The sequence below is a fragment of the Rhineura floridana genome, chromosome 16 (genome assembly GCF_030035675.1).
Source record: "Rhineura floridana isolate rRhiFlo1 chromosome 16, rRhiFlo1.hap2, whole genome shotgun sequence".
NCBI lineage: Eukaryota > Metazoa > Chordata > Lepidosauria > Squamata > Rhineuridae > Rhineura > Rhineura floridana.
In genome coordinates, this window is record NC_084495.1 from 10395712 (window position 1) to 10422212 (window position 26501).

Here is a 26501-nt window from a genome sequence, read left to right on the forward strand (position 1 = left end):
TTGCTGCACCCTAAAGCAAGGGACTATACCTTTCTTTCTGAGGTACACAATACATCAGGGAATCTGTTGCTGGAGTCCAACTCCCATCAGCCCCAGCCAGGAGGGTCAATGGTCCGGAATAGGGATATGCTAGGATTCCATCTAATTTGGATTTGGAACTGAATTTTCCATTAATTCGCTCATTCTCTATCATTGGATTTTATGTAACGATTTTCTGCAGCTATTTTCAAAAAAAAATTTCTTTCGAAATATCAATATTTCCTCTTAAAATTAATGTCAATATTTTTGCAAGGGGAAAATGGATCAGTAAAAGCTGTGGCTTGTGAACAAAGAACAAACTTGAATCAATAGACTAGTTACTAGTAGATGGTGGGACTGCTGTGGATATAATATATCTCTACGTCAACAACGCTTTTGACAAAGTGCCACATGATATTCTGCTTAGCAAACTAGCTAAATGTGGGCTGGATGGAACAACTATCAGGTGGATTCACAGTTGGGAACAGAATCATACTCAAAGAGTGCTTATCAATGGTTCCTTCTCAAACTGGGGGGAGGTAATGAGTGGGGTACTACAGGTCTCAGTCCTGGGCCCAGTGCTCTTCAACATGTTTATTAATGACCTGGATGAGGAGGAGGTGTAGAGAATGCTTTTCAAATTTGCAGATGATACACAATTGGGAGGGATATAGCTAATACCTTGGAAGAAAGAAACAAAATTCAAAGTGATCTTGATAGGCTGGAGCATTGGGCTGAAAACAACAGAATGAAATTTAACAGGGATAAGTGTAAAGTTCTACACCTGGGAAAAAGAAACCAAAGGCACTGTTATCAGTTGAGGAATACTTAGCAAAACATGCGACAAGGATCTTGGGATTGTTGTTAATCACAACCTGAATATGAGCCAACAGTGTGATGTGGCTGCAAAAAAAGCAAATGCTAGTTTAGGCTGTATTAACAAAAGTATAGTTTCCAAATCACATGAAGTACTAATTCCCCTGTATTCAGCAATGGTTAGGCCTCATCTTGAGTACTGCATCCAGTTCTGGACACTGCAAACTGGAACAGGTTCAGAGGATGGCAACAAGGATTATCAAAGGACTGGAAACAAAGTCCTATGAGGAAAGACTGGAATAACTGGGCACATCTAGCTTTGAGAAGAAAAGACTGAGGGGAGATATGATCACACTTTTCAAGTACTTGATAGGATTGTCACACAGAGGAAGACCAGGATCTCGATCATTCCAGAGTGGACACAGAATAATGGGCCGAAGTTGCAGGAAGCTGAACATCAGGAAAAATGTCCTAACTGTTAGAGAAGTACAACAATGGAACCAATGACCTAGGGAGGTGGTGGGCTCTCCGACACTGGAGGCATTCAAGAGGCAGCTGGACAGACATCTGTCGGGAATGCTTTGATTTGGATTCCTGCATTGCACAGGGGGTTGGACTTGATGGCCTTACAGGTCCCTTCCAACTCTACCATTCTATGATTCTGTGATACTGGCCTGTTAGGTTGATGGAATGCTTTCGAACCAGCGCTGGCCAGCAGATCCTATCCCTAGTCAGGGATGATGGGAACTGGTAGTTCAGCAACATCTGGAGGTTAGCCATTCCCTCCACAGAAGCTCTCATATAAGCCACTGTTAAAGGAACAGCTGTAGAAGCTGATTGCAAAGCTGGCAACTCCCATGTTCATGTTGTCTTCTGTTCTGATGATGCTCAGAGTGATACATCATAAGCTCCATCAGTCCTTGTTTTGCCCTTTCGGGATGCTTTATTAGAATGTGATGTGATCTACTACTGTTGTCAGTTCTTCAGAGTTCCACTCCTCCCCCAGTGTCTTGAAATTCAATATCTGAGTGGGAGGCAGATGCATTTTGTCTCTGGTGCACATGTGTGTGTATATCATGCTGGTAACCTATTCACAGGGTTGCCACAAGTCGGAATCGACTTGAAGGCAGTCCATTTTTTATTTTTAATGCCAAGATGACTTCCGTGCAGTTTACAAAACATACAAAACAATTGCATGACGTTGTTAAAATACAGAATAATTGAAAATACTCTAATAATTAAAATACAGAATAAAACAATTGAAACAATGAAATATAACGTGATTTAAATATGCAATAAAACAATTCCATTCAAATAACACATCAATTAAAACAGGAGAGTTGTGTCAAGAGATAGCAGCATCTTCAAAAGCCAGTGGTATCCCCGACTAATGGTGAGGGATGATGGGAATGTAGTCAAGCAATATCTGGGGGACCACCCCCCTGGTATAAATGCATACATATGAGTACTGAGGTACCGGACAGTCCAGTCTGTCATTTTACCCATTGCCATTACCAGGGGAGTAGTCATCCAGGGTGTCGGGGGGTCTTAGACTCTTTACTTTTTTTGGGAGCAGGGTCCCTATGTCTCTAGCATCCTGTGAGCCAATCAGCATGAAAGGGGAGTGTTTGCCACTGAGAAAAATCTTCTAACATGCTTCCTTGACCTTTCATGCTGATTGGAGTCAATCAGAGTAAAAGGAGGTGAGTCAGCCACTGAGAAGACCCTTCTCAGTAGCTAACAGCCTCCCCTTTCATGCTTATTGGCTCCTAGGGATGTCTGTTGTGGGAGAAGACATTAACAAGGATCTCATTCTAAATCCAGCAGGGGGGAAAGGGGGAGGGGCATGGCTGTGACTAACATGAAGGGACCCTGCACTTCTGAATTTGCCACTACACTACTGGCCATTACTGTTTTGAACTGGTGACAACACATTTTCTAGTGCAGCGATTTCCAACCTTTTTCTCTGATGGACCACTTGAAAATTGCTGATGGTCTTGGTAGATCATTTAATGATTTTTCTGCCTGTTGTAGCAATTGCACTGCACTGCACTGTATGATGTATGGATTTTAATTGTATTTCTGTAAATTGTAATGCAAATAAAATACAAGAAACAAAAGAAGCAGTAAAATGCAGTTAAAATCAATATGCATGTTAAATGTGGACACGCCATGGACCACCTGAATGAAGCTCACAAACTACTATTCTGGTGTATCTTTTAACAAAAACAAAAAGCACCTTCTTTGCATTTAGTTCAGTGGAGGATGGGCTACGTCAGAACAAACTGATATCTGCTGTATGCAGGATCATAGTGAGTTGTGGTCCTTGGCATCAGGGTGAGGTGGCACAAGCATGCCCTAGTTCAGCCTTTGGGTCCCCAGATGTTGCTGGACTACAATTGCCGTAATTCCTGACATTGGCCATGCTTGCTGGGGCTGATGTAGTCCAACATCTTGAGGTCCCAAAGGTTGGGAAAGGTTGCCCTAGTTTTCATCTGTGAAATGTTGGGAGGTTATGTAAGCAGTCATTAGTCTAAGCAGTAGAGCTGCATGATGTGGTCCTGGGCCACTTTCTATAGAAAAGCACCACCATGGTTTTGGACTGAAAGCCTAGATAGCAGGATCCAAGTTCAATGTTCATGTTAGCATTAAAGCTGGTAGCCTAATATATGTCTCAAAGGGTGAGAACGTTGTACTTCTGAAAAAAAAAATTACTCCTCACATGTGAAATAAGATAGGGCAGGATGCATTCATGAGAACTTGATTTTGTGTGCTCCAGAAATGTAGGTTCGTATCCCTCTAACTTCTGCTCAGAGTGGACCCACTGAAATTCATGGATCTAAGTTAGCCCTGATTATTAATCTCAGTGGGTCTACTCCGAGTATGATGACAGTTGGATACAACCCTTACAACTAAAAACCTTAGCTTAATTCATGCATTACTCACTCAAATGGCACACATGAAACAGGGCCAGGGCCAGCATCTCCTGTCTAGCCCAACATCCATGCATTTGGTTCATCTGTCAGCAAAGGAACCCCCTATGCAAGACTAATTGCTCATGTGAAGGAGCTCTACACCAGAGCTTGGAAAAGTTACCTTTTTAAACTACAACTCCCATCAGCCCCAGCCAGCTATCTGGGGCTGATGGGAGCTGTAGTTCAAAAAAGTAACTTTTCCAAGCTCTGCTCTACACAACTGGGACACTGGATTATGTGAATGTTCTGATCGCATGAGCCCCTATGCATGGGCAGCTGCTCACTCGTAGCAGTTCTGCAGACAGCTACACTCAGCATGTGGGCACTGGAGGGCAGAGCCAGCCCAGTGGCACAACATTGGGCATAGCGCCACAAGTATAGTCGTTCCAAACCGTGACAGGCCTACATATGAGCAATGCATGAACAGCTTGTGTCTGTTGCTAATGACAGAGCCTGACACTGATTTTATGCCTTCTATGTTAAATTTTACCCTTGTAGTCCCCTTTAGTACCACTCTCTCTATATATGTATATATGTGTGTGTATATATAAACGTAATTGTGAGTAACAAAACAGGTTTTTATTGTATTAACAAAACGTTTCAGCTTCCGCCTTCATCAGCTGCTAACATACAAATGCTGTTACCAAGGTGGCAGTTATAGAGCTTTGAGGATGGAATGCTCAGCATAGAAATATGGGATAGAAATATTTTAAATAAATAATAATAAATAAATAATAACATACATTTAGCAGAATCAGCTTTCAAAATCTTGCACTTTCATTTCAGGTTCAGTTGGTTATAGCCCCCATTATCCAAACCTCTTGTGCCCCAAACACCTCCTTATCCAAATGGACCCTGTCCACTAAATGGTTTATGCAGAGCTTTTTTGTTTTGCTTTGTTTTTGTAAAAAAAAAAAGGTGTTGGTACTCTGTACTGTGAGTACCATCACACACACAAAAAGCACTGGGTTTATTTGCCGTAAGTCAGGATCAATTTGAAGGAAGTCCATTTCCATTTTTTTATATCAAAGTAACTTCAAGTAAACACAACACTTTTATTTTGTCCGCCTTCCTTTCTTTTATTAATGCAGCAGAAGAGGGATTTGCCCCTCCACGATCTCAAGACTCCTTTCGGAGGGACTTGCTTATGATAGTTCAATCCTCCCCCCTCCACCCCTCCCCGTTATTTAACTCTCTTGTATTGCCATGCAGATTGTTGGACTGGGCATGTTTTCCTATTGTTTGTGTTTCTTCCTATATTGGACTATGCTCTGAAACTCTTAAACTCATTAAACAAAAAGTAAACACAACAATGAAACATAAGAGCATCAGGAGGGCCCTGCTGGAACAGGCCAATGGCCCATCCTGTTCTCCCAGTGGCCAGCCAGATGCCTGTGGGAAGCCCGCAAATAGGATCCGAGCACAACAGTGCACTCCTGACTTGTGACTCCCAGCAAATGGCATTCAGTCATTCTGCCTCTCGACACATAGAGAACATAAGAAGAGCTTGCTGGATCAGGCCAATGGCCTGTCTAGTCCAAGAGAGAGGACCAAAGAAATTAGATTTAATTAGGAAAATTTGGGAGCAATTTGAGGTTATAAAACTAACTGTGCTGCTTCAACCTTACAAAATTATTAAGGAAGAAATGGAAAAATGGGTACCATTTATTAATTAAAAGGATGTTGGCATAAACGGCTTAGGTTTAAACTATCAGCTGCAATAATAAATTATAAACATAAATTATGTGCATAATTTATAAAGTATTATTATAATTCAGCTGATTAATTCATTAAGATAATAATTTAAATACTAGAATTATAATATGGAATATTTTCTCTGGGACATTTATAGACTTATGTAAAAGAGGGCCTGGCTGGGAGTCCAGAGTCTGTGAGTGCAAATCCCTGCTCACGTCTCTTGGGTGTCAAGGGCCAGCTAATGATCACCCCCTCAGTGAGTGGCTCAGGAGTTACGTGCCCTGCCACCTGTGCAGCCGTGGGCAAGCTGCCTAGTCCCAAGGAGCCCAGTTGCCCCCCAGCTGGCAGATGCAGAAGGAAGGGGCTGGCTTGTGCAGCTGTGGCAAGCTGAGCAGGCCCTAGCCAGCTGGGGAGGACTAGCCTCAGAGGAAGGCAATGGTAAACCCCCTCTGAATACCGCTGACCATGAAAACCCTATTCATAGGGTCGCCATAAGTCGGGATCGACTTGAAGGCAGCCCACCCCAAATGGCATTGTATCCTATCTGAAATAGGTCTGAGGGAAAAAAGGAGGTGGGGGGGATTTTCATTTGCCTCTCCCACACTGTAGTACTGCTTGCTCTCTGGAGTACTAAAGCTATACCAAAGCTACAGGTAAGTGAACCAGCTTTCTTTTGCTACAAAATAGTCAGTAATTTAATTTCATTTGGCAAAGCAAACACACGTGCATTCTGAAATTAGACAAACAGGATTAGTTTCAAATGTGTGAGCTTCCCTTTATAGCTCATTTATTCAAATGCCAATCACTTTGTCCAAGAACGCAGCAAATTTTTCTGGCTGTCCAGGGGGAAAAGGCTTTAGGGTTGAAAAGTCTGCTGTTTGAAGAGTCTTCACAAGAGTCCTGCAGGAAAAGAAGAACAAAATAAAAAATCATGGCTGGAGTGATAGTATTATTCTTTCTTTCTTTTTAATCCTTATAAACAATCCTGCAAGACAGAACACGCTATGTTATTCCAAGTTGTCTAAGGCTGCTTGACTGAGCAAAGATTTGATTCCCAGTTGCAGACTAGAGCCACTGCACCAACCTGGAGTCGGTAATCACTTTCACAAGGTTTCCATGGGCTGGGATTTGGCATTCCAGCTGACATGTAGCTGGGGAAAAAAAAAAAGCAGCCCTGCTTCCCTTCTTCTTAGAAACATACATTTATCTATCTATCTAAAGGTAAAGGTGTCCCCGCACTTGTAGTGCTAGTCGTTTCCGACTCTTAGGGTGACGTCTTGCGACGTTTACTAGGCAGACCGTATATATGGGGTGGGATTGCCAGTTCCTTCCCCGGCCTTTCTTTACCCCCCCCCCAGCGTATGCCAGGTACTCATTTTACCGACCACGGACGGATGGAAGGCTGAGTGGACCTTGACCCCTTTTACCGGAGATTCGACTTCCTCCTTCTGTTGGAATCGAACTCCGGCCGTGAGCAGAGCTTCGGCTGCGTTACCGCCACTTACCACTCTGCGCCACGGAGGATCCGTCTAACTAGATCTATATGCTGAGCTTCCTCCCAAAGGAGCAGAGGGTTGCAAACACACAAACGATAAAGAACTAAAACATTTAAAAACAACTCCAGTACACATGCAGACTGGGATAAATGTAGTATATCTACTTAAAAGGCTTGTTAGAAGAGGAAGTTCTTTGGTAGGCGCCAAAAAGACAACAGAGATGGTGCCTGTCCAATATTTAATGACGCACCATGAGATATGTTGCTTGTTCCTGCTAGCAAAAACATAGCAAGATGCTGTGAGGGTTAGTGAGAAGCAGCTCTCACCTCAGCAAAAATGCAGGAGGAGCAGAGGGCTCAAATGGCTGTCCCAGAGGTGCTGGGGAAATTTTATTAATTTATTGCTAAGATTCATAATCTGTTTTTCATTTTTATAAAAAGCCAAAAAAGCAGGAAAACACACACATGACAATGATAAAAATACAGTAAGCCTACTATGTTGTACCCAGTGAAGTTCTACTCAGAGTAGACCCAATGAAATTAATCGATAAAAGTCAAGTAATGCTTATTTATTTCAATGGGTCTACTCTGAGTAAGACTAACACAGGAAACAACCTGATGAAAACAGCAATAGTACAGGAAGGAAAATTTAAAAATATACCAACAAGACATTGCATGGACATATCCTGTGGAAGGTCACTTGGCCTTTCATTTATCACATGATGACTCTGCTGTTCCCAGTTCTTAATAAGGTGGTTGTGGTGTTTGCAGAAATGACTCCCAATTCACCAAGCAGCGCAGAGCTGGGGGAAACCCTTCACGGAACAGCCCTGAAGCTCAGAAATTTCATCAAAACGCATCATTTAGCAAAGGGGACAGCAGAGTGAGTCATGAGCTTTGAAAACAAATTGTTATATAGTCTCATTTTATGGCCTCTGTAATATGAGAGAGAGAGAAAAAAACACTTCACAGCCTTAACAAATGTTCCCTGTACTATTTAGGATTTTCTAAATTTGTGGCAGAGTTTGAGGCCGTCTTACAATCTGACAAGCTAAATGCATTTCTGCAGTTATTGATACAAGCACCTTCTGGTCATGATGCTAATGTGGTGGATGTTATCTGTTGGGTGTGGCCAGATGTGCTGACCAGATGTGCCGTTTGCAGGTGCCTCCAGAAAAGGCTAGGAAAAAAGTTCTGGAAGAACTGTGAGCTCGCAAGGTGCCAGAAAGGAACCCGACCTGTGAAATGAGCCCAGCTGAAGGTAGCAAGCTTCCAAGTGGGTCAAGCAAAGTAGAACCTGGGACAGCTCCCAGGGTACACTTCCTGGATCAATGAAAGTTGCTCAGCTGAGTAACTAAACCATGTAGTGCTCTCAGATGTTGTTCGACACCAACTTCCAAATCAAAGGAGGACAGCCCCAGTACTTACTGAAAGAAGACTTCTGTGCATTTATTTATAAATATAATTATATACAGCTATTTCATGGAACACATCAAAGCTGTTTACAAGAAGTAAAAAACAACCACTGCCATGCAATAAAAACATTACAAATACAATAAAACAAAGGTCAGCTATTGCAAAAAGACATCTTCTTAATTGTCTGCATAAGCCTGGCAGAACAGAAAGGTTTTCAGCAGGCATTTAAAAGTTAACACAGAAGGTGCCCGCTGAATCTCTGTTGGCACAGCATGCGAAAGAACTGAGCCTATGACACAGAAGGCTCAATTTCATGTCAATGTTAAATGAGCCTCCTCACCAACCTCTTCTTGGTGGAGCATGAAAAGCTTGAAAGTTCTTTAGATTCAAGGAGGGAGGGAGCCCTTCGTGAAAATCTGGACTCAAGAGCCACCTCTGCACAAGTTGTGAAGCAAGCTTTTCTTCTGTCTACATCTCTCCAATGACTCCAACTCCTGTCAGTCCCAGCCAGCATCACCAATGGTCACAGATGATGGGACTTGTAGTCCAACCACATGTAGAGGGCACCACACTGGCTACCTTTGAAAGCCCTACAGATGGTGCTTTGGTCTTTTCCACCTGAGCTGTGTAATGCTCAGCAGCTTGCTCTTTCTGAGCAAGTGAAGTCTAGAGGTCCATCATCTCCTTGTTGTGATTCATCTCCAGTTGGACCTCCTCTTCAGGCACCTTGGGTTTCCATTGCTAAGCTTGGTCTGCTTTAACAGCTCTTTCAGCTCCAGCTTATTCATCCAATCATCACAGTGAGGACTTGGACAGAGAGTTCCTGTTGGGGCCAGGACCTAGGCTACCTGGAGTTCTTCCATCCTTTCCCTCAGGGCTTGGTTCCCATTTCACTTCTTCCCTTTCACAGTACCCATCTTGAACTTTGAACCTGATGTAACAGTTTTCACCAAGGATCACTGTGTCCCCATAGTACAAGATGATTGCTTCACCTAAACATTTTCTCTCCCATCTTTCCTGAGCATTGGCAATGCTGGCTGAGGCTGATGGGAGTTGTGGTCCAACAACATTCTGTGGCCCACTAGTTGGGAAAGGCTGGACTAAGGGGTATCTCCAATGCTAGCCCTACTCAGAGTAGACCCATTAAATTGTCATGACTCGCTTAGGTTCATTAATTTCAATGGGTCCACTACGAGTACGATTTAGGTGAATATTACCCATTGAAGTCTGTCATGAACCTGTAATGGTCATGAGTTATTAGAAATCTGATGACAACACTTTGGTTCCAGTAAGGGACTCTGGGAGATGGTTATAGTCAGAAAGGACAGGCCTTGCCAATTTGCAAAGTTAAGTTTCATTTTCCCAGCTGAAGACGGTTAGAAGAAGCCTTAACGAGCTGCACCTGTTTATCTTTGTTGATTAGCCAGTGCCTGGCACCCAAGGTCATCCTTGGCCTATGCAGTTGGAAAACACCGTTGGGAGGGGGGCCTGAAGGCGCGAAAATGTGAGAAACATCGAGAAGAAAGTTACATCAGTCAATTCCTGATTGGTCAATTAATCTTGGACCGTTAGGATCTTTTTCCCTTAAGTATAGGGCTAGGGACCCACAGCCTTTGTTCTCTGTTCTCTGCCTATGCTGACTGGCACCAGAGTTCCAAACCTTTTCTGCCTTATGGTTCCTGGGGTTGCTTATGGGAAGGCAACCTATGTCTGGTTCCATTGCTTTATGTTGAACATCTATCTCTCTTAGGAGAGATGCCACGCAACCAACTACCTCGTATGTAAGTAGTTAGGTGAGCTAGTTTATTATTTTCTTGTTGTGTGTATGAATTCTCTTGTAAGAACCTAAACCCCTGTTGGGTGAATGGTCTTAAAGGATTACTTGCTGCTATATGATATGTGCACTTATATATTTTAATAAAGCTACTTCTATTTAACCTGGTGTGTTCATTTGAGAGAAGGGGTGGTTCTAAATTCAGTGTTTTGACCCAACCTCAGTCACTCACTACCAAAGAGGGTTAAGAAGTTAAAAGCTTGGATTTTAAGTGTTAAACCAGAGGTGCCTGGCAAGGAGTGTAACTGTGACTCTTGCCTTTTAGGACCTTGGTTTTATATACCTTCTGGGCTCAGAGATCCCCTGGCTCTGAGTGGACCAGTTTACAGGGGTGGTGGCAGCCTACCTTCTACCTTGCAGGGTTGTTGTGAGCGTACACAGCCTTGGCAAGGGTGAAGTAAGAGCTTTTCGGTTCCAGTCTCATTTCCCTAAGGGTGGGGGTCTGAGCCTGATGCATGTTCCCGGGACCCTGAGGGTCGGGCGGGCATGACATGGCTGGCAGTGGTGAGGATCGAAGCCATTCCTGCTCTTAAGTGAACACGCTGTGTGAGATAAGTGCATTGCAGCAAGTTGTAAATTTTAAAAAGACTTCTGACACAATTGTTTGTTACTTTGGGTAGTAAGGTTAGTGCAGAATGTCGCAAAAGATAAAAACCAGATCTCAAAAGAATGGAGCCGAGGATGTGCTCCTGGCAGACACTGCGTTGCCTAGTCAGCTTGTTCAGCTGGAAGAAGGCGCTGCTGCTCTGTCGTTTATACCTCAGCCTTCTGTAGATGAAAAGGAGTTCGTGTCTAAGCAAACTGAGGATAGCGAAGATGAGGAGGAATCAGATTTGGATGAGGAAGAGCTGCCTAGGAGTATGCAGCGCTACCTGGCTAAGCAAATGAAGCTGTTGTCCCTGCAGTTCAAGGCTATGGAGGAAGATCGCCGGAGTAGGGAAAGCTTTGCTCGTGAGATGCAACAACCGCGAGGAGGAAGACCAGACCTCCATAAAAAATCCTTTCCGACTTTTCGTGAGACAGATGACATTTTTACCTTCTTCCAAGTTTTTGCTCACTCTTGTAGGGATCAAGGTGTGCCTAAAAAGTACTGGATGAGTGCTTTACGCATTAATGCTGAAGGCGAGTTGAGAGAACTGTTGAACTCCTTGCCACTGGAGTATGCCGATGATTTTGACTACTTTTATGCTGTAGCCAAGTCTCACTTTGCGCTAACTTCAGAGGATTGTTTTCGGCATTTAGAAACAGACCAGAAGAAGTCTCGGGAAAGCTTCTCAGCCTTTGCTGCACGGATGGGCAGAAATGTGGAACGTTGGGCTGACACAGCCGAGGCTGTAACCCGAGAGGAGGTTTTAGATCTGTTTGCAAAAGAACTGTTTTACAGACGCCTCCCTCGAGATTTGATGGCTCTGGTCAGAGACCAGCAGCCCCGTTCTCTGACTGAAGCAGGCATGCTAGCCGATCGTATGTTTAAAAACAGAGCTGAAGAAAAGTATACTTTGTTTCGGAGACCGGAGTACGTTCCTGTGAAACCGCTGAGGCGAGAGACCGCAGGTATGCAGAAACCAGGGCAACCGGCGAAGGAAGAGAAAGGGGGGCCTGCTGGCTACTTCAAAGTGCCTTCCGCCCGGCCCGAGGCTGCATTGCAAGAGAAGCCCCGTGGAGAAATAATCTGCTTTAAATGTGGGCAAATTGGTCATAAGGCTAATTCCTGTTCTAAAACCTTGTCTAAGCCCAATCCTGCTGGAAGGAAGAACCCAAAGGTTGCTCCAGTTGCACGCGTGAGAGACTTAACGTCCCCTGGAGCGGAACCTCCTGAACTTTCTTCATGGTCGTCAGCCGAGGAGAATGAAGGAGCAGAATCGGATTTTGTATTTTCTGCCCCAAATTCACAAGACCGTCCTGAGACCCCTCGTGGACCAGTTGTTAAAGCCCTGTCGGTGAGTGTTGTACAAAATATATCCGGGGGCCAAGAGGGAGAAGACAAGGATGGTTTGCTGCAAGGGAGGGACTGTCCAGAACCTCTTTCATCGGAATGCAAGGAATGGGTTCAAACGCAGTTTTCAGAACCCATATATGTTAACTGTATTCAGGTCATGGGACGGGTAGATTCGGGCGCAGAGCTCTCCAGTGTTGCTGAACACTTGGTGAAACCAGAGCAATATGTCCCTGACTTACAAGTGACTGTCACGGCTTATGGACCCAGGGCTGTGCAAGCTCGTGTGGCCGAGCTAGTGCTTTCATACAAGAATTGGACTGGGCGCCATAGAGTTCTAGTTCATTCAACCAACAGTTTGTGGGACGTTTTGATAGGAACAGACCTGCTCTTCCTGCACCATAAAGAGACTGAACGTAGGGCGGAGAGGGATGCTCTTGCTAAGTCTCAAGTTTTGTTAGACACCTGGAAAGGTAGTGGGAGAGAAGCTAAGGCTTTAAAGGAACGGGCTGTGTGCTTGCCTAAGCCACAGAAAGAAAGTTCGCTTTTGCAGCCCAGGGGAGGGGGGCTGCTGGAATGTAAAGTGCCGCCTGTTGGCTCTCAAGGAACTAAGACCGTTCTAAAAAGGAAGGAAAGCCTTCAAGGTTGTAAAAGCAAAACAGAAGTTAACTCGGCTGGTTTATTACCAGCGGAGGAATCTGAGCCTCCTAATAGACATTTAATTATGGCCTGTACCAAGGCGTGTGAATTTGCAGAGGATTCTTTGGATTTGGTTACAGAGAGTCAACAAGCAGGGGGGATAACTGAAATTACCCTGCCCGAAGGTTTGACTCAGGAGCAACGAAGGCAATTAGTTCAAATCCTGATGGACTTTAAACCTATGTTTTCCAGTAAGCCTGGAAGAACTGACTTGGCTATTCATTCCATTAACACCGGGGATCATCCCCCTATGCAAGCTTCTCCGTACAGAGTTATAGGACGAAATGCAGAAGTGGTAGAGAGGGAAATCCAAGCTATGCTGGAAATGGGAGTTATTGAACCCTCTACTAGTCCCTGGTCCTCCCCTATTGTGCTAGTGGCTAAACGGGAAGCTAATGAAGTGCGTTTCTGTGTGGATTACAGGAAGCTGAACCAGATTTCCCAAGTGGATCCGTATCCTTTGCCTAGGATGGACCATTTAATAGAAAGACTGGGAGCAGCAAAATACATCACTACACTGGATTTAACTAAGGGATATTGGCAAGTGCCTCTAGATGGGGACGCTGCTGTGAAATCTGCTTTTGTCACGCATATGGGCTTGTTCCAGTTCAAGGTTCTCCCATTCGGACTTCGAAATGCCCCAGCCACGTTCATGAGGCTTATTAATTCTGTGATTAATGGCCTAGGTGAATTTTCTTGTGCGTATCTGGACGATCTGGCCATCTTTAGCCCTGACTGGAAGTCGCATTTGACCCATTTGAGAATTGTTTTACAGCGACTGCAGGCCGCTGGACTAACCATCAAAGCGCAGAAATGTCAATTTGGTCTGGGAGAAGTTGTGTATTTGGGACACAGGGTGGGGCAGGATTGTGTCAAACCCCTAGAGGCTAAGATCGAAGCTATTCAAAATTGGCCTGTCCCTAAGACCAAGAAACAGGTTCAATCTTTCTTGGGGTTAGCCGGCTATTACAGAAAATTTGCTCCACATTTTAGTAGTGTTGCTACCCCTTTAACTGAACTGTGCAAAAAGACTATGCCAATGCGTGTCATTTGGACTGATAAATGTCAAAGTGCTTTTGATGCTTTAAAGACGATGTTGATAAACTATCCTGTTTTGAAAGCTCCTGATTTTTCAAGCCCTTTTGTAGTTCAGACGGATGCCTCTAACTTTGGGCTTGGAGCTGCTTTGCTCCAGGAAGATGCTGCTGGAGAATTGCACCCTATTGCATACATTAGTAAGAAATTGCTTCCAAGAGAGCGCAATTTGGCTACCATTGAAAAGGAGTGTCTTGCTTTGGTTTGGGCTCTTGATAAGTTACGCCCGTACCTATGGGGACGTCATTTTCAATTGCAGACAGACCATTCTCCTTTGTGTTGGTTGAACAGGATGAAAAACTCCAACCAAAAATTGTTACGTTGGAGTCTGGCCCTCCAAGATTTTGATTTTACAATTCAGTTCATAAAGGGGCGTGATAATATAGTAGCTGATGCTCTATCTCGCCTATCTGTTCCAGTTGATTGATATTGATTCATGCCTATTCCACTGACTGATTTCCCGGCTCTGATGACCTCTGGACCGTTTTTAGACCTTGTTTTACTCTTTTATGCTTTTAACATGTTTTATGGACTTTTTAAAGATTTTACGGCTTATGACCTTTTTTGAACTTGGACCAGTTTTGGATCACCCCATTTTTCATTTTATTTTTTTTTATTATTTTTTTTTTGATAATAAAGTTTTCTTTTCTTTTTGGGTGTTTTAGGGGTCCCTTATTTCTTTTTTTTTTCTTTTTCTTTTTCTCCTTTATTGTTGTTATTTTGTAACTTTGAACTTAATTAGAAGGCATAAGACAAGAAGTAGCTCACTTGCTTAAAATGTATTAAATTGTTTTTTCTTTTCTTTTTTTTATATGCTGTATTGTAATGTTGATGGAATTTTTTTTTTTTCTGATTGTTCCCTTATTCCTGGTTGCTGTGGCGATGACGCAGAACTATTTAGAGTTCTGACATCATCTTCCCAAAAAGGGGCGTGTCATGAACCTGTAATGGTCATGAGTTATTAGAAATCTGATGACAACACTTTGGTTCCAGTAAGGGACTCTGGGAGATGGTTATAGTCAGAAAGGACAGGCCTTGCCAATTTGCAAAGTTAAGTTTCATTTTCCCAGCTGAAGACGGTTAGAAGAAGCCTTAACGAGCTGCACCTGTTTATCTTTGTTGATTAGCCAGTGCCTGGCACCCAAGGTCATCCTTGGCCTATGCAGTTGGAAAACACCGTTGGGAGGGGGGCCTGAAGGCGCGAAAATGTGAGAAACATCGAGAAGAAAGTTACATCAGTCAATTCCTGATTGGTCAATTAATCTTGGACCGTTAGGATCTTTTTCCCTTAAGTATAGGGCTAGGGACCCACAGCCTTTGTTCTCTGTTCTCTGCCTATGCTGACTGGCACCAGAGTTCCAAACCTTTTCTGCCTTATGGTTCCTGGGGTTGCTTATGGGAAGGCAACCTATGTCTGGTTCCATTGCTTTATGTTGAACATCTATCTCTCTTAGGAGAGATGCCACGCAACCAACTACCTCGTATGTAAGTAGTTAGGTGAGCTAGTTTATTATTTTCTTGTTGTGTGTATGAATTCTCTTGTAAGAACCTAAACCCCTGTTGGGTGAATGGTCTTAAAGGATTACTTGCTGCTATATGATATGTGCACTTATATATTTTAATAAAGCTACTTCTATTTAACCTGGTGTGTTCATTTGAGAGAAGGGGTGGTTCTAAATTCAGTGTTTTGACCCAACCTCAGTCACTCACTACCAAAGAGGGTTAAGAAGTTAAAAGCTTGGATTTTAAGTGTTAAACCAGAGGTGCCTGGCAAGGAGTGTAACTGTGACTCTTGCCTTTTAGGACCTTGGTTTTATATACCTTCTGGGCTCAGAGATCCCCTGGCTCTGAGTGGACCAGTTTACAGGGGTGGTGGCAGCCTACCTTCTACCTTGCAGGGTTGTTGTGAGCGTACACAGCCTTGGCAAGGGTGAAGTAAGAGCTTTTCGGTTCCAGTCTCATTTCCCTAAGGGTGGGGGTCTGAGCCTGATGCATGTTCCCGGGACCCTGAGGGTCGGGCGGGCATGACAAAGTCAATGAACCTTAGTAAGTCAAGCTTATTAACTTCAATGGGCCTGCGCTAAGTAGGATTAGCACTGGATGCAATATCAAACCATTAGCATCCCTTCAACAGAATAAAAAACACAGCACGCTCATCAAGCTAGTTCACATGACAAGGTAAACCAAAGCATGGCTTACTGACACTGTGCGAATGTGTGCGCTCTTGGAGAGGGTCTCACAGCTGCTTTACATAGGAAGCTGCCTTATACCAAGTCAGATCATTGCTCTATCCAGCTCTGTACTGTCTATACTAACTGGCAGCAGCTCTCCAGGAGCTGAGATGGGGGTCTCTCCCAGCCCTACCTGGAGATGCCGGGGATTGAACCTGGTCCCTCCTGCATGCAAAGCAGGTGCTCTACCACCAAGCTACGGCCCCTTCCCCAGTTCCTTTTACTGCTGCACTGAGCGAAGCCAAGGTCTGCTTGGTGTGTTGCCCAAACCGAGATTCGTGGTGAACCTCTCTACTCCCTAACCATAAGCTGTAACAAAGGTTTGTTCTTGGCTATAGCTTCTCATTAGCAAAGAGAAAGCTTAACCACAAGTCCTGGTTTGGACAACACACTAAACCAAGGTTTAGTGCACTAAAAAGGCCTAGGGAGGAGCAAAGCAGCTGTGAACTCCTCTCTGTGAGCCCACATAGTTGTGTGGTCTCAGTAAGCCATAGTTTGGTTTACCGTGTAGTGCAAAGCAGGTCATTAGCTCCTGAACATCGGTGCCAGAGAAAAGGAGGGCTATCATAGTTGCCTCAGATCCTCTACCCATTTTTTCTTGTAGTTCAGAATCTATGGGGGGAGTCGCGCTGAGCTCACTTGATAAAAGAGATGAGACAGAGGGTGAGTCCAGTCCACAAAGATGGAACGCTTGGCAGCAGGGAGACAAGCTTCTAAAGGGCAGGCACCAAAGTAAGGTCAGGAAGCAGAGGTTAGGGTCTGCAGTACCAAGGACAGCTCCCAGGTAGTACGCAAAGTGCTTCAACGAGCAACCAGGCCAGAGTGTGCCTACATAACACTGCACTGCTCTATACTGCTTAAGCTCTGCCTACTTTCTGAGGAGCAGGAATCTTGAAAGGGGTACACTCTAAAGGATTCTGGGGTCTTGCACTTTTGTCATCATTCGGTAGGACAGCCACTGCAGGGTAAAGGTTAGTGCTGGAGTGTGATCAGGGTTCAAATCCCCACTCAGTCATGAAGCTCACTGGGTGACCTTGGGCCAGTCATTGTCTCTCAGCTTACCTCACAAGGTTGTTGTGAGGATAAAATGGAGAGGGGAGAACCATGTACACCACTTTGAGCTCCTTGGAGGAAAGGGGGTATATAAATGTAAATGTATTTATATTGCTGTTGTTGTTCCTGACACTTCCATATAGTGCAGGAGCTTCCAACAGGTAGAGCCCAAATATGTGTCCTTGTCAGGAACTAGACTTTAATTTTCTGCATATCTTTTAGCGGGGTGGAGTTGAGTTGGATCTGCAAACCGCTTAGAGGTTTTTACAATGCAGCAGTATGTACATTTTTAAAAATAAAAATAAATAAAATTCTGTTTCTTTGGCCTACTAACATGGCTCTGGCATGCTGAATTGTGGCAAGCTGCTGTTGCTGGAAAGAAGCCGATGCTCATTAGGAGAGAAATGAGCTCATGCTTCAGCCACCTGTGTGGTCTGGTGAGAGGGGGGCTCAAGGTCACTAGCTCCAGTTATCTGTGAACCTGCATGTATACCATGCTGAGAAGGCAGTGGAAAGCTAAAATTTATCTTTTGCATGTTTCCAAAAGCAAATTGGTCGAGGCAACAGCATTAAAGAGGAGTCATACCTGCTAGTGCAGTAGAAGAGGTGGCCATCCCTGCAGAGCTGCCTTGCCAGTTCTAACTGATGATTGTCCATAAGTTTGTCATTTACCACTACCAGTAGTGGCTTCCCTGCTTCTAATACCTCCAAGCAGCTACCTGCACCTGTAGTAGTAAAACAGCAATAAAGGTATTAACAAAATCATTCCATTTCACTTAGCAGGAAACAAAATTTCATACCAAGGACAACCAGACTTAAAAATGCATATCCCATAACACTTTCTTTTACATGCGAGGGTGTTTTTTCTTCTTCTGAAGACAGTCCTTTCTAACCTATTGTTAAACATCCATTGTCCCATTATTTGATTTATTTAAAATTAAATTTGGGGAGTCAAAGAAGCTATTAGAGGCAAGAATTCTTCCTTCAAGAAATGAAAGTGCAAATGAGGAGGATAAAAAGGAAGACAAATTCTGGCAAAAGAAATACAAGAAGACAATAAGGGATGCTCAAAAGGAATTTGAGGAGCACTTTGCTAAAAACAAAAACCATTAAGAAAAAATTCTTTAAATACATTCAAAGCTGGAGACCGTCTAGGGAGGCAGTTTGACCCTTAGATAACAAGGGAGTCAAAGATGTGCTTGAGCAGGATAAGGAGACTGCAGAGAAGCTAAATGAATTCTTTGCATCTGTCTTAACAGTGGAAGATATGGGGCAGATTCCTGTGCCTAAACTAACTTTTGCAGGAAGGGAGTCTGAGGAACTGAGGCAAATAGTGGTGATAAGTGATGTAGTTCTAAGCTTAACTGACAAAATAAAAACTAACAAATCACCAGGTCCAAATAGCATCCATCCAAGAATTCTCAAAGAAATTGTATGGGAGATTGCTGATCTTCTAACAAAAATATGTAACGTGTCCCTAAGATCGACCTCCATACCTGAGGGCTGGAAAGCGGCCAATGTAACACCAATCATTAAAAAGGGATCCAGGAAATTACAGGCTGTTTAGCTTAACGTCTGTCCCGGGAAAACTAGAACAAAGTATGTTCTTAGCTAAATAGGATTAAAAGTCTCTTTTTCTCTTCGTATAAGTTTTATTCTGTATTTTGCATATGAGATTTCAAATTCATGTTTTTAATCTCAATGTATTTGTATTTGTATGTATGTGTATGATTGGTCAATGACCGTAAATAAAATGAACAGAACAGAACAAGCAGGAAGTAGAGAGCAGGAATAAATGGACAGTTCTCCCAATGCAGAGCTGTAGAAAGTAGAGTACCCCAAGGATCAGTAGTGGGACCTGTGTTTTTTAACTTGTTCAGAAATGATCTAGAGTTAGGGGCAAGCAGTGAGGTGGCCAAGTTTGCTGATGATACTAAATCGTTCAAATTTATTTATTTATTTAATATACTGCCCCATAGCCGAAGCTCTCTGGGCAATTTACAACAATTAAAAACATTAAAAACAAATATACAAATTTTAAAACACACAAAAACAATTTAAAAGCACAATTCAATTTTTTTAAAAAAACAATTTAAAAACACATGCTAAAATGCCTGGGAGAAGAGGAAAGTCTTGACCTGGTGCCGAAAAGATAACAGTGTTGGCGCCAGGCACACCTTGTCAAAGAGATCATTCCATAATTTGGGGCCCACCACTGAGAAGGCCCTCTCCCTTGTTGCCAGACTCCCAGCTTCCCTCTGAGAAGGCACCCAGAGGAGGGCCTTGGATGTTGAGCGTAGTGTACGGGTGGGTTCATGTCGGGAGAGGCGTTCCATCATATATTGCGGTCCTAAGCCATATAAGGCTTTATAGGTTAAAACCAGCACCTTGAATCGAGCTCAGAAACATACAGGCAGCCAATGCAAGCAAACAAAACAAAATGGGATTATGAAGAGGTCCAAAGGACCTCTCTAAACTGAATGAATGGATGGTAAAATGACAAATGCAATTCAATGTAAACAAGTGTAAAGTTATATATATTGGAGCAAAAAATCTTAATGTCATATAAACGCTCATGGGGTCTGAAGTGGTGGTGACTGATCAGGAAAGTGATCTTGGGGCTGTAGTGGATAGCTTGATGAAGATGCTGACCTAATGTGTGGCAGCTGTGAAAAAGGCAGATTCCATGCTAAGGATCATTAAGAAAGGTATTGAAAATAAAACTCCTGATATAATGCTGTTTTATAAATCTATGGTGTGACTGCATTTTAAATACTGTGTACAGTTCTGGTCTCCTCATCTCAAAAAGGATATTGTAGAGCTGAACAAAGTTCAGAAGAGGGCAACCAAAGTGATCAAGAGAATGGAGCGACTCCCCCTATGAGGAAAGGTTGCAGCATTTGGGTTTTTTTAGTTTAGAGAAAAGGCGGGTCAGAGGAGACATGATAGAAGTGTATAAAATTATGCATGGCATGGGGAGAGTGGATAGAGAAAAGCTTTTCTCTCTCTCTCATAACACTAGAATGCCTGGGCATCTAATGAAGCTGAATTTTGGAAGATTCATGATAGATAAAAAAAGTACTTCTTAACACAGTGTGTAAACTCTTGTGGAATACCCAAGAGGCAGTGATGGCCACCAACTTGGATGGCTTTCAAAGAGGATTAGACAAATTAATGGAGGAAAAGGCTATCAACAGCTACTAGCCATGATGGCTGTATTCTGCCTCCATATGGTTCCAAACGCCAGTTGCTGGAAACCACAGGAGGGAAGAGTGCTCTTTGCACTCTTTGCGGGTATCCATGGGCAACTGGTTGGCCACTGGAGAACAGGAGTCTGGACTAGATGGGCCATTGGCCTGATACAGCAAGCTCTTCTTATCTTATGATGTTCATAAGCATATTAAGGGAGCAATCCTGTGTTCCCTGGGAGGCTATCTGAGAGCATTTAAGATGCTAGGGACCTCCTTCTCCATGGGCAGAAACCTCCCCAAAACAGCCCAAACCTAGGTGTGTTGGGGGGGTGAGGGGAGATGTTGGATCCAGCAGATTAAAAGCCCTCATGTTCCCCCAACACGTCACCAGAAAGGGTATGAAACTATGCCAGCCTCGGAATTGGTGTACTTATTTTCTTCCTGTTTGTGCCAGCAGGAGATAATTTTTTAAAAAAACTAAAAGGCCAAACTGGGAGAAGGTGGAACTGAAAAGCTACCTCCCTCTCCACCCACCCTGGCTGACATACGCCAGCAAGGCTTGCGATGTTGGGTATCTTTGCCTGAGAGTCCCATCCACTCACCTTAGGACTGATCAGCCCATAAACCTTGACTCTATTGGCAGCTGCATCACTTTCGAAATTTCTGACGTTTTGCCTTGAAAGCAGCATGACCAGCGTTGCTAACATTTAATACATGGGGGCAAAGCTTCAGCCTGAATCACCCAACACACAGCTTTGTGCTCAAATTCTCTAAGAACCACCATCTCCACCAAGTGCATATTGTGCAAAGCTTCATGGGAGAGCTGAACTTACTGCACGCATGTATATTATGGCTGCATTCAAACACAGGATTTATTGCATTCCTTTCACTGACTGTAATGGTAGCGCTTCTGTCCTCATTTCTAACATTCCTTTCACACTGCAGTACCTGTTACATTATGGAACTGCGGCTATTTGACAGATGCACTGCCATGACGTGCTAAATTTCATCATCATCATTATTAATTTGATTTATATCCTGCCCTTCCTCCCAGTAGGAGCCCAGGGCGGCAAATAAACACTAAAAACTCTCTAAAACATAATAAAAACAACTTTAAAACATATTACAACAAAACATCCTTAAAAACCTATGTTAAAACAAAACATCTTTAAAAACATCACCAATGGGCATGTTGTGACACAACAATGAATGCCATTGGACATGTTGCTACTCTCCCACCTCTTCCGCACATGCATGCTTCTGTTCCCCCATGAAAACAGTGGGAAAGAACTGAATGCCAGTGTAGCGCCCCAAATTTTGTCACTTTGCTCCTGCAATTTTCTGGATTAATGGGACTGCAAACAGATTTTTTTCTGGAAGCAATTAACATGGAATTGAGCGCTAAACTTCTACTGTATTCCACTAGATTTTCAGAAGTGGCCTTTATGTTGTGTGAAAGATCAGATAAAATGTGGACATTATTAGGCAAGGAAACATCGGGAAAATGGAATAAACTGCTGTCTGAATGCAACCTGTGCCTGAGCTGTGTTGTGCATACACACTGTTGGCCAAACGGGAAATGGATTTACCAGTTTAACTCACTCTTTACATAAGGTAAAAACTGTTCTCCTCTGACTCTCTTCTTGTTGCCGATGTTAGTCAAGCAAAGTGAGCCATTTGGTTTAGCATATCTTTTTGGCATTCTGTTTTGCTGCCAAACGAGATTTTGCTCATTCAAATCGAAGGAGTTTTACCTGCATGACTTATGACAAGATCTGTTGTTTGCACATCTTCAGAGAGAGAGTTCTTGAACCGAAACACTTCCAGGGTAAATGTGGGTGTGCTGGTTGAAACTGGACACACTGTGCCCCTGCCAACCTGAAGGACTACTTTGCTGTAGCCAAGATCTCGTAAGGCCTGTAGTGGGGAAGAAAATTACTCTCAGACTGGGTACTGACTTAGGAGACTGGGCCTTTTCAGTGTTGTCCCCTCCCCCAACTATGGAATGCTCTCCCCAAGGAAGATCCTTATCAGTCTTTAGGCACCAAACTAAGCACTCAAGCTTTGGGTAATTAAGTTGCCTCCTACATTAATACTCATATCTTATTGGGGTGGGTAGGATTTTTCCTTATTCATATGTTACTGGATAAGCATATTGTGTATTTTGTATTGTGCGCTGTCTTACATTTCTCTGGTTTTATTTTTTTAAAATTTATTTTATCTTGTCAAGTTACTTTGAGACTTTTTCTTTAGTATAAAGTAAGTGATAAATGTAATAAATAGTAATAAAATTAAATGCAAGATATGTACATTAGATGCTACAAAAGTGGGCTAATTTGCCCCTCCAAATGGAGAAAGCCTAGCCAGTGTCAGGAATACAGAACGGCATTTAGTAAGTGGTAACCTGTCACAGAGTACCTGTATTCTCTTCGCGAGAGCCAGTTTTTGCTGCTAAACGGGAAAAGAAACTTTACTACACATCATGTATGGTAAAATTGGCATATGCATTGGCCCAAATTAGGTATCTGATTGAATTGTGGAATTGTAACCCATATACTCAATATCATTTTATATGGATTAGTTTCTCCTTACATTGAAAGGCTGTTAGACAGAGGAGGGCCAGGATCTCTTCTTGATCATCCCAGAGTTCAGGACACAGAATAATGGGCTCAATCAAGTCGCAGGAAGCCAGATTTCAGCTGAACATCAAGAAAAACTTCCTAACTGTTAGAGTGGTACGACAATGGAACCAATGACCTAGGGAGGTGATGGGTTCTCTCCAACACTGGAGGCCTTCAAGAGGCAGCTGCACAGCCACCTGTCAGGTATGCTTTAATTTGGATTTCAACACTGAGCAGGGGGTTGGATTCAATGATCATATGGGCCCCTTTCAACTCCATTATTCTATGATTTTATGATCACTTTGTATTGATCACTTTGTATTGCAATCAGGGTGGTTATGTAGGGCTTGGCAACATGTGGCAAAAGCACGGTTGTCCCCACACTCTCACTGCATGCTTAATAGAGAGAATTCAAATCCACAGTAATGACTGAGAGCATGAACATCATGAGCCTTCAACTGGTGGGAGGGGTGGGGGAGATAACCATCTGGCCCACTGACCAGCTCCAGTCCCCCCCCCCTTTTAGATGCATTATGGCTTGATCTAAGCTGGGACGTACCACTTTTGTTTAGTTTTGACTTTTGAGACAGAGAAGAAACAGAATTTCTGAAAAAGAATGCAAATAATAGGAAAACAGGGTGGAAAATGAAGGAGAGAAATCAATATGCCTAACAGAAAAGTGATTCTGTGGTGCAATTGGGCAGTCTCTTGTAGCCCAGTCCTATGGAGAAGCACCCTTAAACCCATTAATTCCAACAGGCTTTGGTGCATGCATCTCTGCACAGATCAGGCTGCAGCACACATACACTCACACAGGCATATATGTGAGTCCCATTAAAACAAGGACAGGAAACCTGCAGTCCTCCAGATGTTTGCTGGACTCCAGTTCCCATCAGTTGCAGCAAGCATCAGAGTTTATGGGAAACGGGAGCCCAGCAACAACTGAAGGGCCACAAGTTCCCAAATTTACTGCCGAGTCAACGTGATGCGGTTTGCACTGGTGATGCAGCCCTGTGCACCCTTGCACAGGAGTCAGCTCCATGGAACCCAGTGAATTTACTTTTGGACATGGGCGGGGAGACCCAGCGGCCCTCCAGATGTTTATGTACTCCAACTACAATGGCCGGGGTGATGAGAGTTGTAGTTCAGCAACATCTGGAGGGCCAAAGGTTCCTCCTCCCCCACTTCTGAGCAACCCAGGGAGAGGAGGATGGGGGATTCATACCGCATTCCTGCCTTTCACATATTTCTATTTTATTTTCAACCTGCTGTAAACCGCTTTCATGTTTTTAAAGAAATGACGGCACACAATTTTTTTTATAAATAAATATAAAAATGCTGGTCATTGACCGAATAAACTACTATTATCATTTATAAATAAATAAGTAAATATTGTTTTTAGTGCTTTTGTGTGCCGCCCTGGGCTTCGACTGGGAAAAAGGGCGGGATATAAATCCAATAAATAAATAAATAACATATAAATGTAAACGCCACTTAAATGCCAAAAATATGCAGACATGGCGTGCCCCTCCTCCCCCTCATCCTTCCTTCCAAAGTCGGAATCAATATTGGGGTTCCTTTTCTTGGAAGGAAAGATAAGGACTAAGATTCCAAGCTAGAACGCAGAAGGATACAAAAGGGCGTGCTGGGTTCAGGGAAGGCACCGGAAGTGACGGAACCGCTGGCGACACGGGCCTCTTCCGCCCCTTCATCAAGCACCGGTCGCCTAGCCACGGCAGGGCGGGAAAGGGGAGAGGGACAAGAACGTGAAGACTCGCCTGCAGAGCCTCCGGAGTCGTCACAGCGGCAATGAGGTCGTCGAAGCTGGTCGTGCCCACGGTGACGAAGGCGGATTTCATGGCCGACGAAGAGGCTCTATGACCATAGAGAAGACGCAGGCTGAACGTCCGTTTGAAAAAAAAACAAGGAAGCCGAGTTGGCGTCTCTCTCTAGGACCTATAATATCTATGGTAATCCGAGCGTGCTTTCCGTGGGACGTTAGAATAGAAAGTTACAGAGACATAGGAAATAGTAGAGAAACGTACCTCCTCGTGTGGATTGACAGTTTCCGAGATCATACCGGTATTGTCATGGACTTCAGACAAGCTGATACAAAGAGCTCTTCGGGCCACATCAGGTTCCCTATCCGTGTTCGAAATATTGGTGACTCCAGCTCTCATCAGCCCCAGCCGGCATAGTCAATGGTCAGGGATGATGGGAGCTGGAGTTCATCAACAGCTGGCGAATGCCACGCAACACAGGTCTCCTCGCCTTACAAATCAATGTAGAAATCCGGGAGTTTAGGGCTGTCTCTCCGTCCCCGGCCCCCCGGTCATCTAATAAAGGAGCAGCAAAGAGAAAACTCAGATCTTCCTAACTCAGGTCTATTTTCAATGCATTTTCCCCCTCTGTCTGTTTACATTTTTAAAAATATCCATGTCTATGCAAATTTCAATGCTGCTATCATCAATATGATGATAGCAAAAGTGTTTTTAAATTTGTATATTTGTTTTTAATGTTTTTAATTGTTGTAAACCTCCCAGAGAGCTTCGGCTATGGGGCGGTATACAAATGTAATAATCATCATCATCTAGGCAACTTACAAACATTGCATACTGCAATTTGTAGGGGTCAGGCTGAGGAGTGTGTTACAACAGCCCTGCAGTATAGTTCACAGAGAGACTAAATCACAACAACCATGTGGTGTAGTCCAGTTGTAATACTGCAGGTTAGAGGGGGATTTGAAGCTGGTTTGGATTTTCAGCCCAAAATCGCTGAGGCAAAACATCCCTCAGTTTGCAGCATTAGTTTCCACTCCCCCACCAAAAAAAATAAAATACAGAAAACAGCATTAAATTGCCTGCAGAAGCTTTCTGCTGCATTGACTTGCCTGAAGCTGTGTATAAAAATATAAAGTGTATTAAAAACTCCCCAAACTATTAACATGTCATGTGAAATAAGACCTGACTTAGCAAGATCAGTTTCTCCCGTATTTGCTGCTTGGAAGGTGGGAGACAGGCTGATATCCAATCCCAGCTGCAGTAAAATCTAGGGATTTATCCATTGGTTTCCAAAGGCAGCTAATGAAACGTCCAGTTACAAGATCAGTACAATAGAAGGCTAGCACTTACAGACCCTGCTTTTGTGCTTCCAAAGGCATCTGGCTGGCCACGCTGGAGAAGAGGATGCTGCACTAGATGGACCTTTTGTCTGATCTAGAAGGGCTCTTCTTTTTTTCACTAGTAATAATAGAATCAGAGGTGGGAGGTAGCATTGAGGTCATCCAGCCCAACCCTATGCTCAGGTAAGGCTCTGCAATGCAGGATGCAACTACAGCATCCAAGACAAATGGCTGTATAGCCTCTAACAGACTTCGCCAACCTCATGCCCTCCAGATGTTTTGGACTACAACTATCATCAACT

General features: G+C 43.6%; 2 protein-coding genes across 2 annotated transcripts in view; one reads left to right on the top strand and one right to left on the bottom strand.

Moving 5' to 3' along the window:
• Positions 1 to 25056, bottom strand: part of ALG13 (ALG13 UDP-N-acetylglucosaminyltransferase subunit) — an 88942-nt gene extending 63886 nt beyond the window's left edge. The window contains exons 1-4 of the mRNA XM_061599042.1: positions 24857 to 25056; positions 22212 to 22374; positions 17853 to 17991; positions 6302 to 6407 (exon numbers count right to left, since the gene is read on the bottom strand). Coding sequence (XP_061455026.1) covers positions 6302 to 6407; positions 17853 to 17991; positions 22212 to 22374; positions 24857 to 24937 — 489 coding nt within the window. The 5' untranslated portion in view covers positions 24938 to 25056. The remainder of the gene's footprint in view (positions 1 to 6301; positions 6408 to 17852; positions 17992 to 22211; positions 22375 to 24856) is intronic.
• Positions 10839 to 13620, top strand: LOC133371204 (uncharacterized). The gene is made up of 2 exons (XM_061598382.1): positions 10839 to 12192; positions 13311 to 13620. Exons 1-2 carry the CDS (start codon positions 10888 to 10890, stop codon positions 13353 to 13355), a joined length of 1350 nt encoding a protein of 449 aa, XP_061454366.1. The 5' UTR covers positions 10839 to 10887; the 3' UTR covers positions 13356 to 13620.
• Positions 25057 to 26501: the final 1445 nt, after the last annotated feature.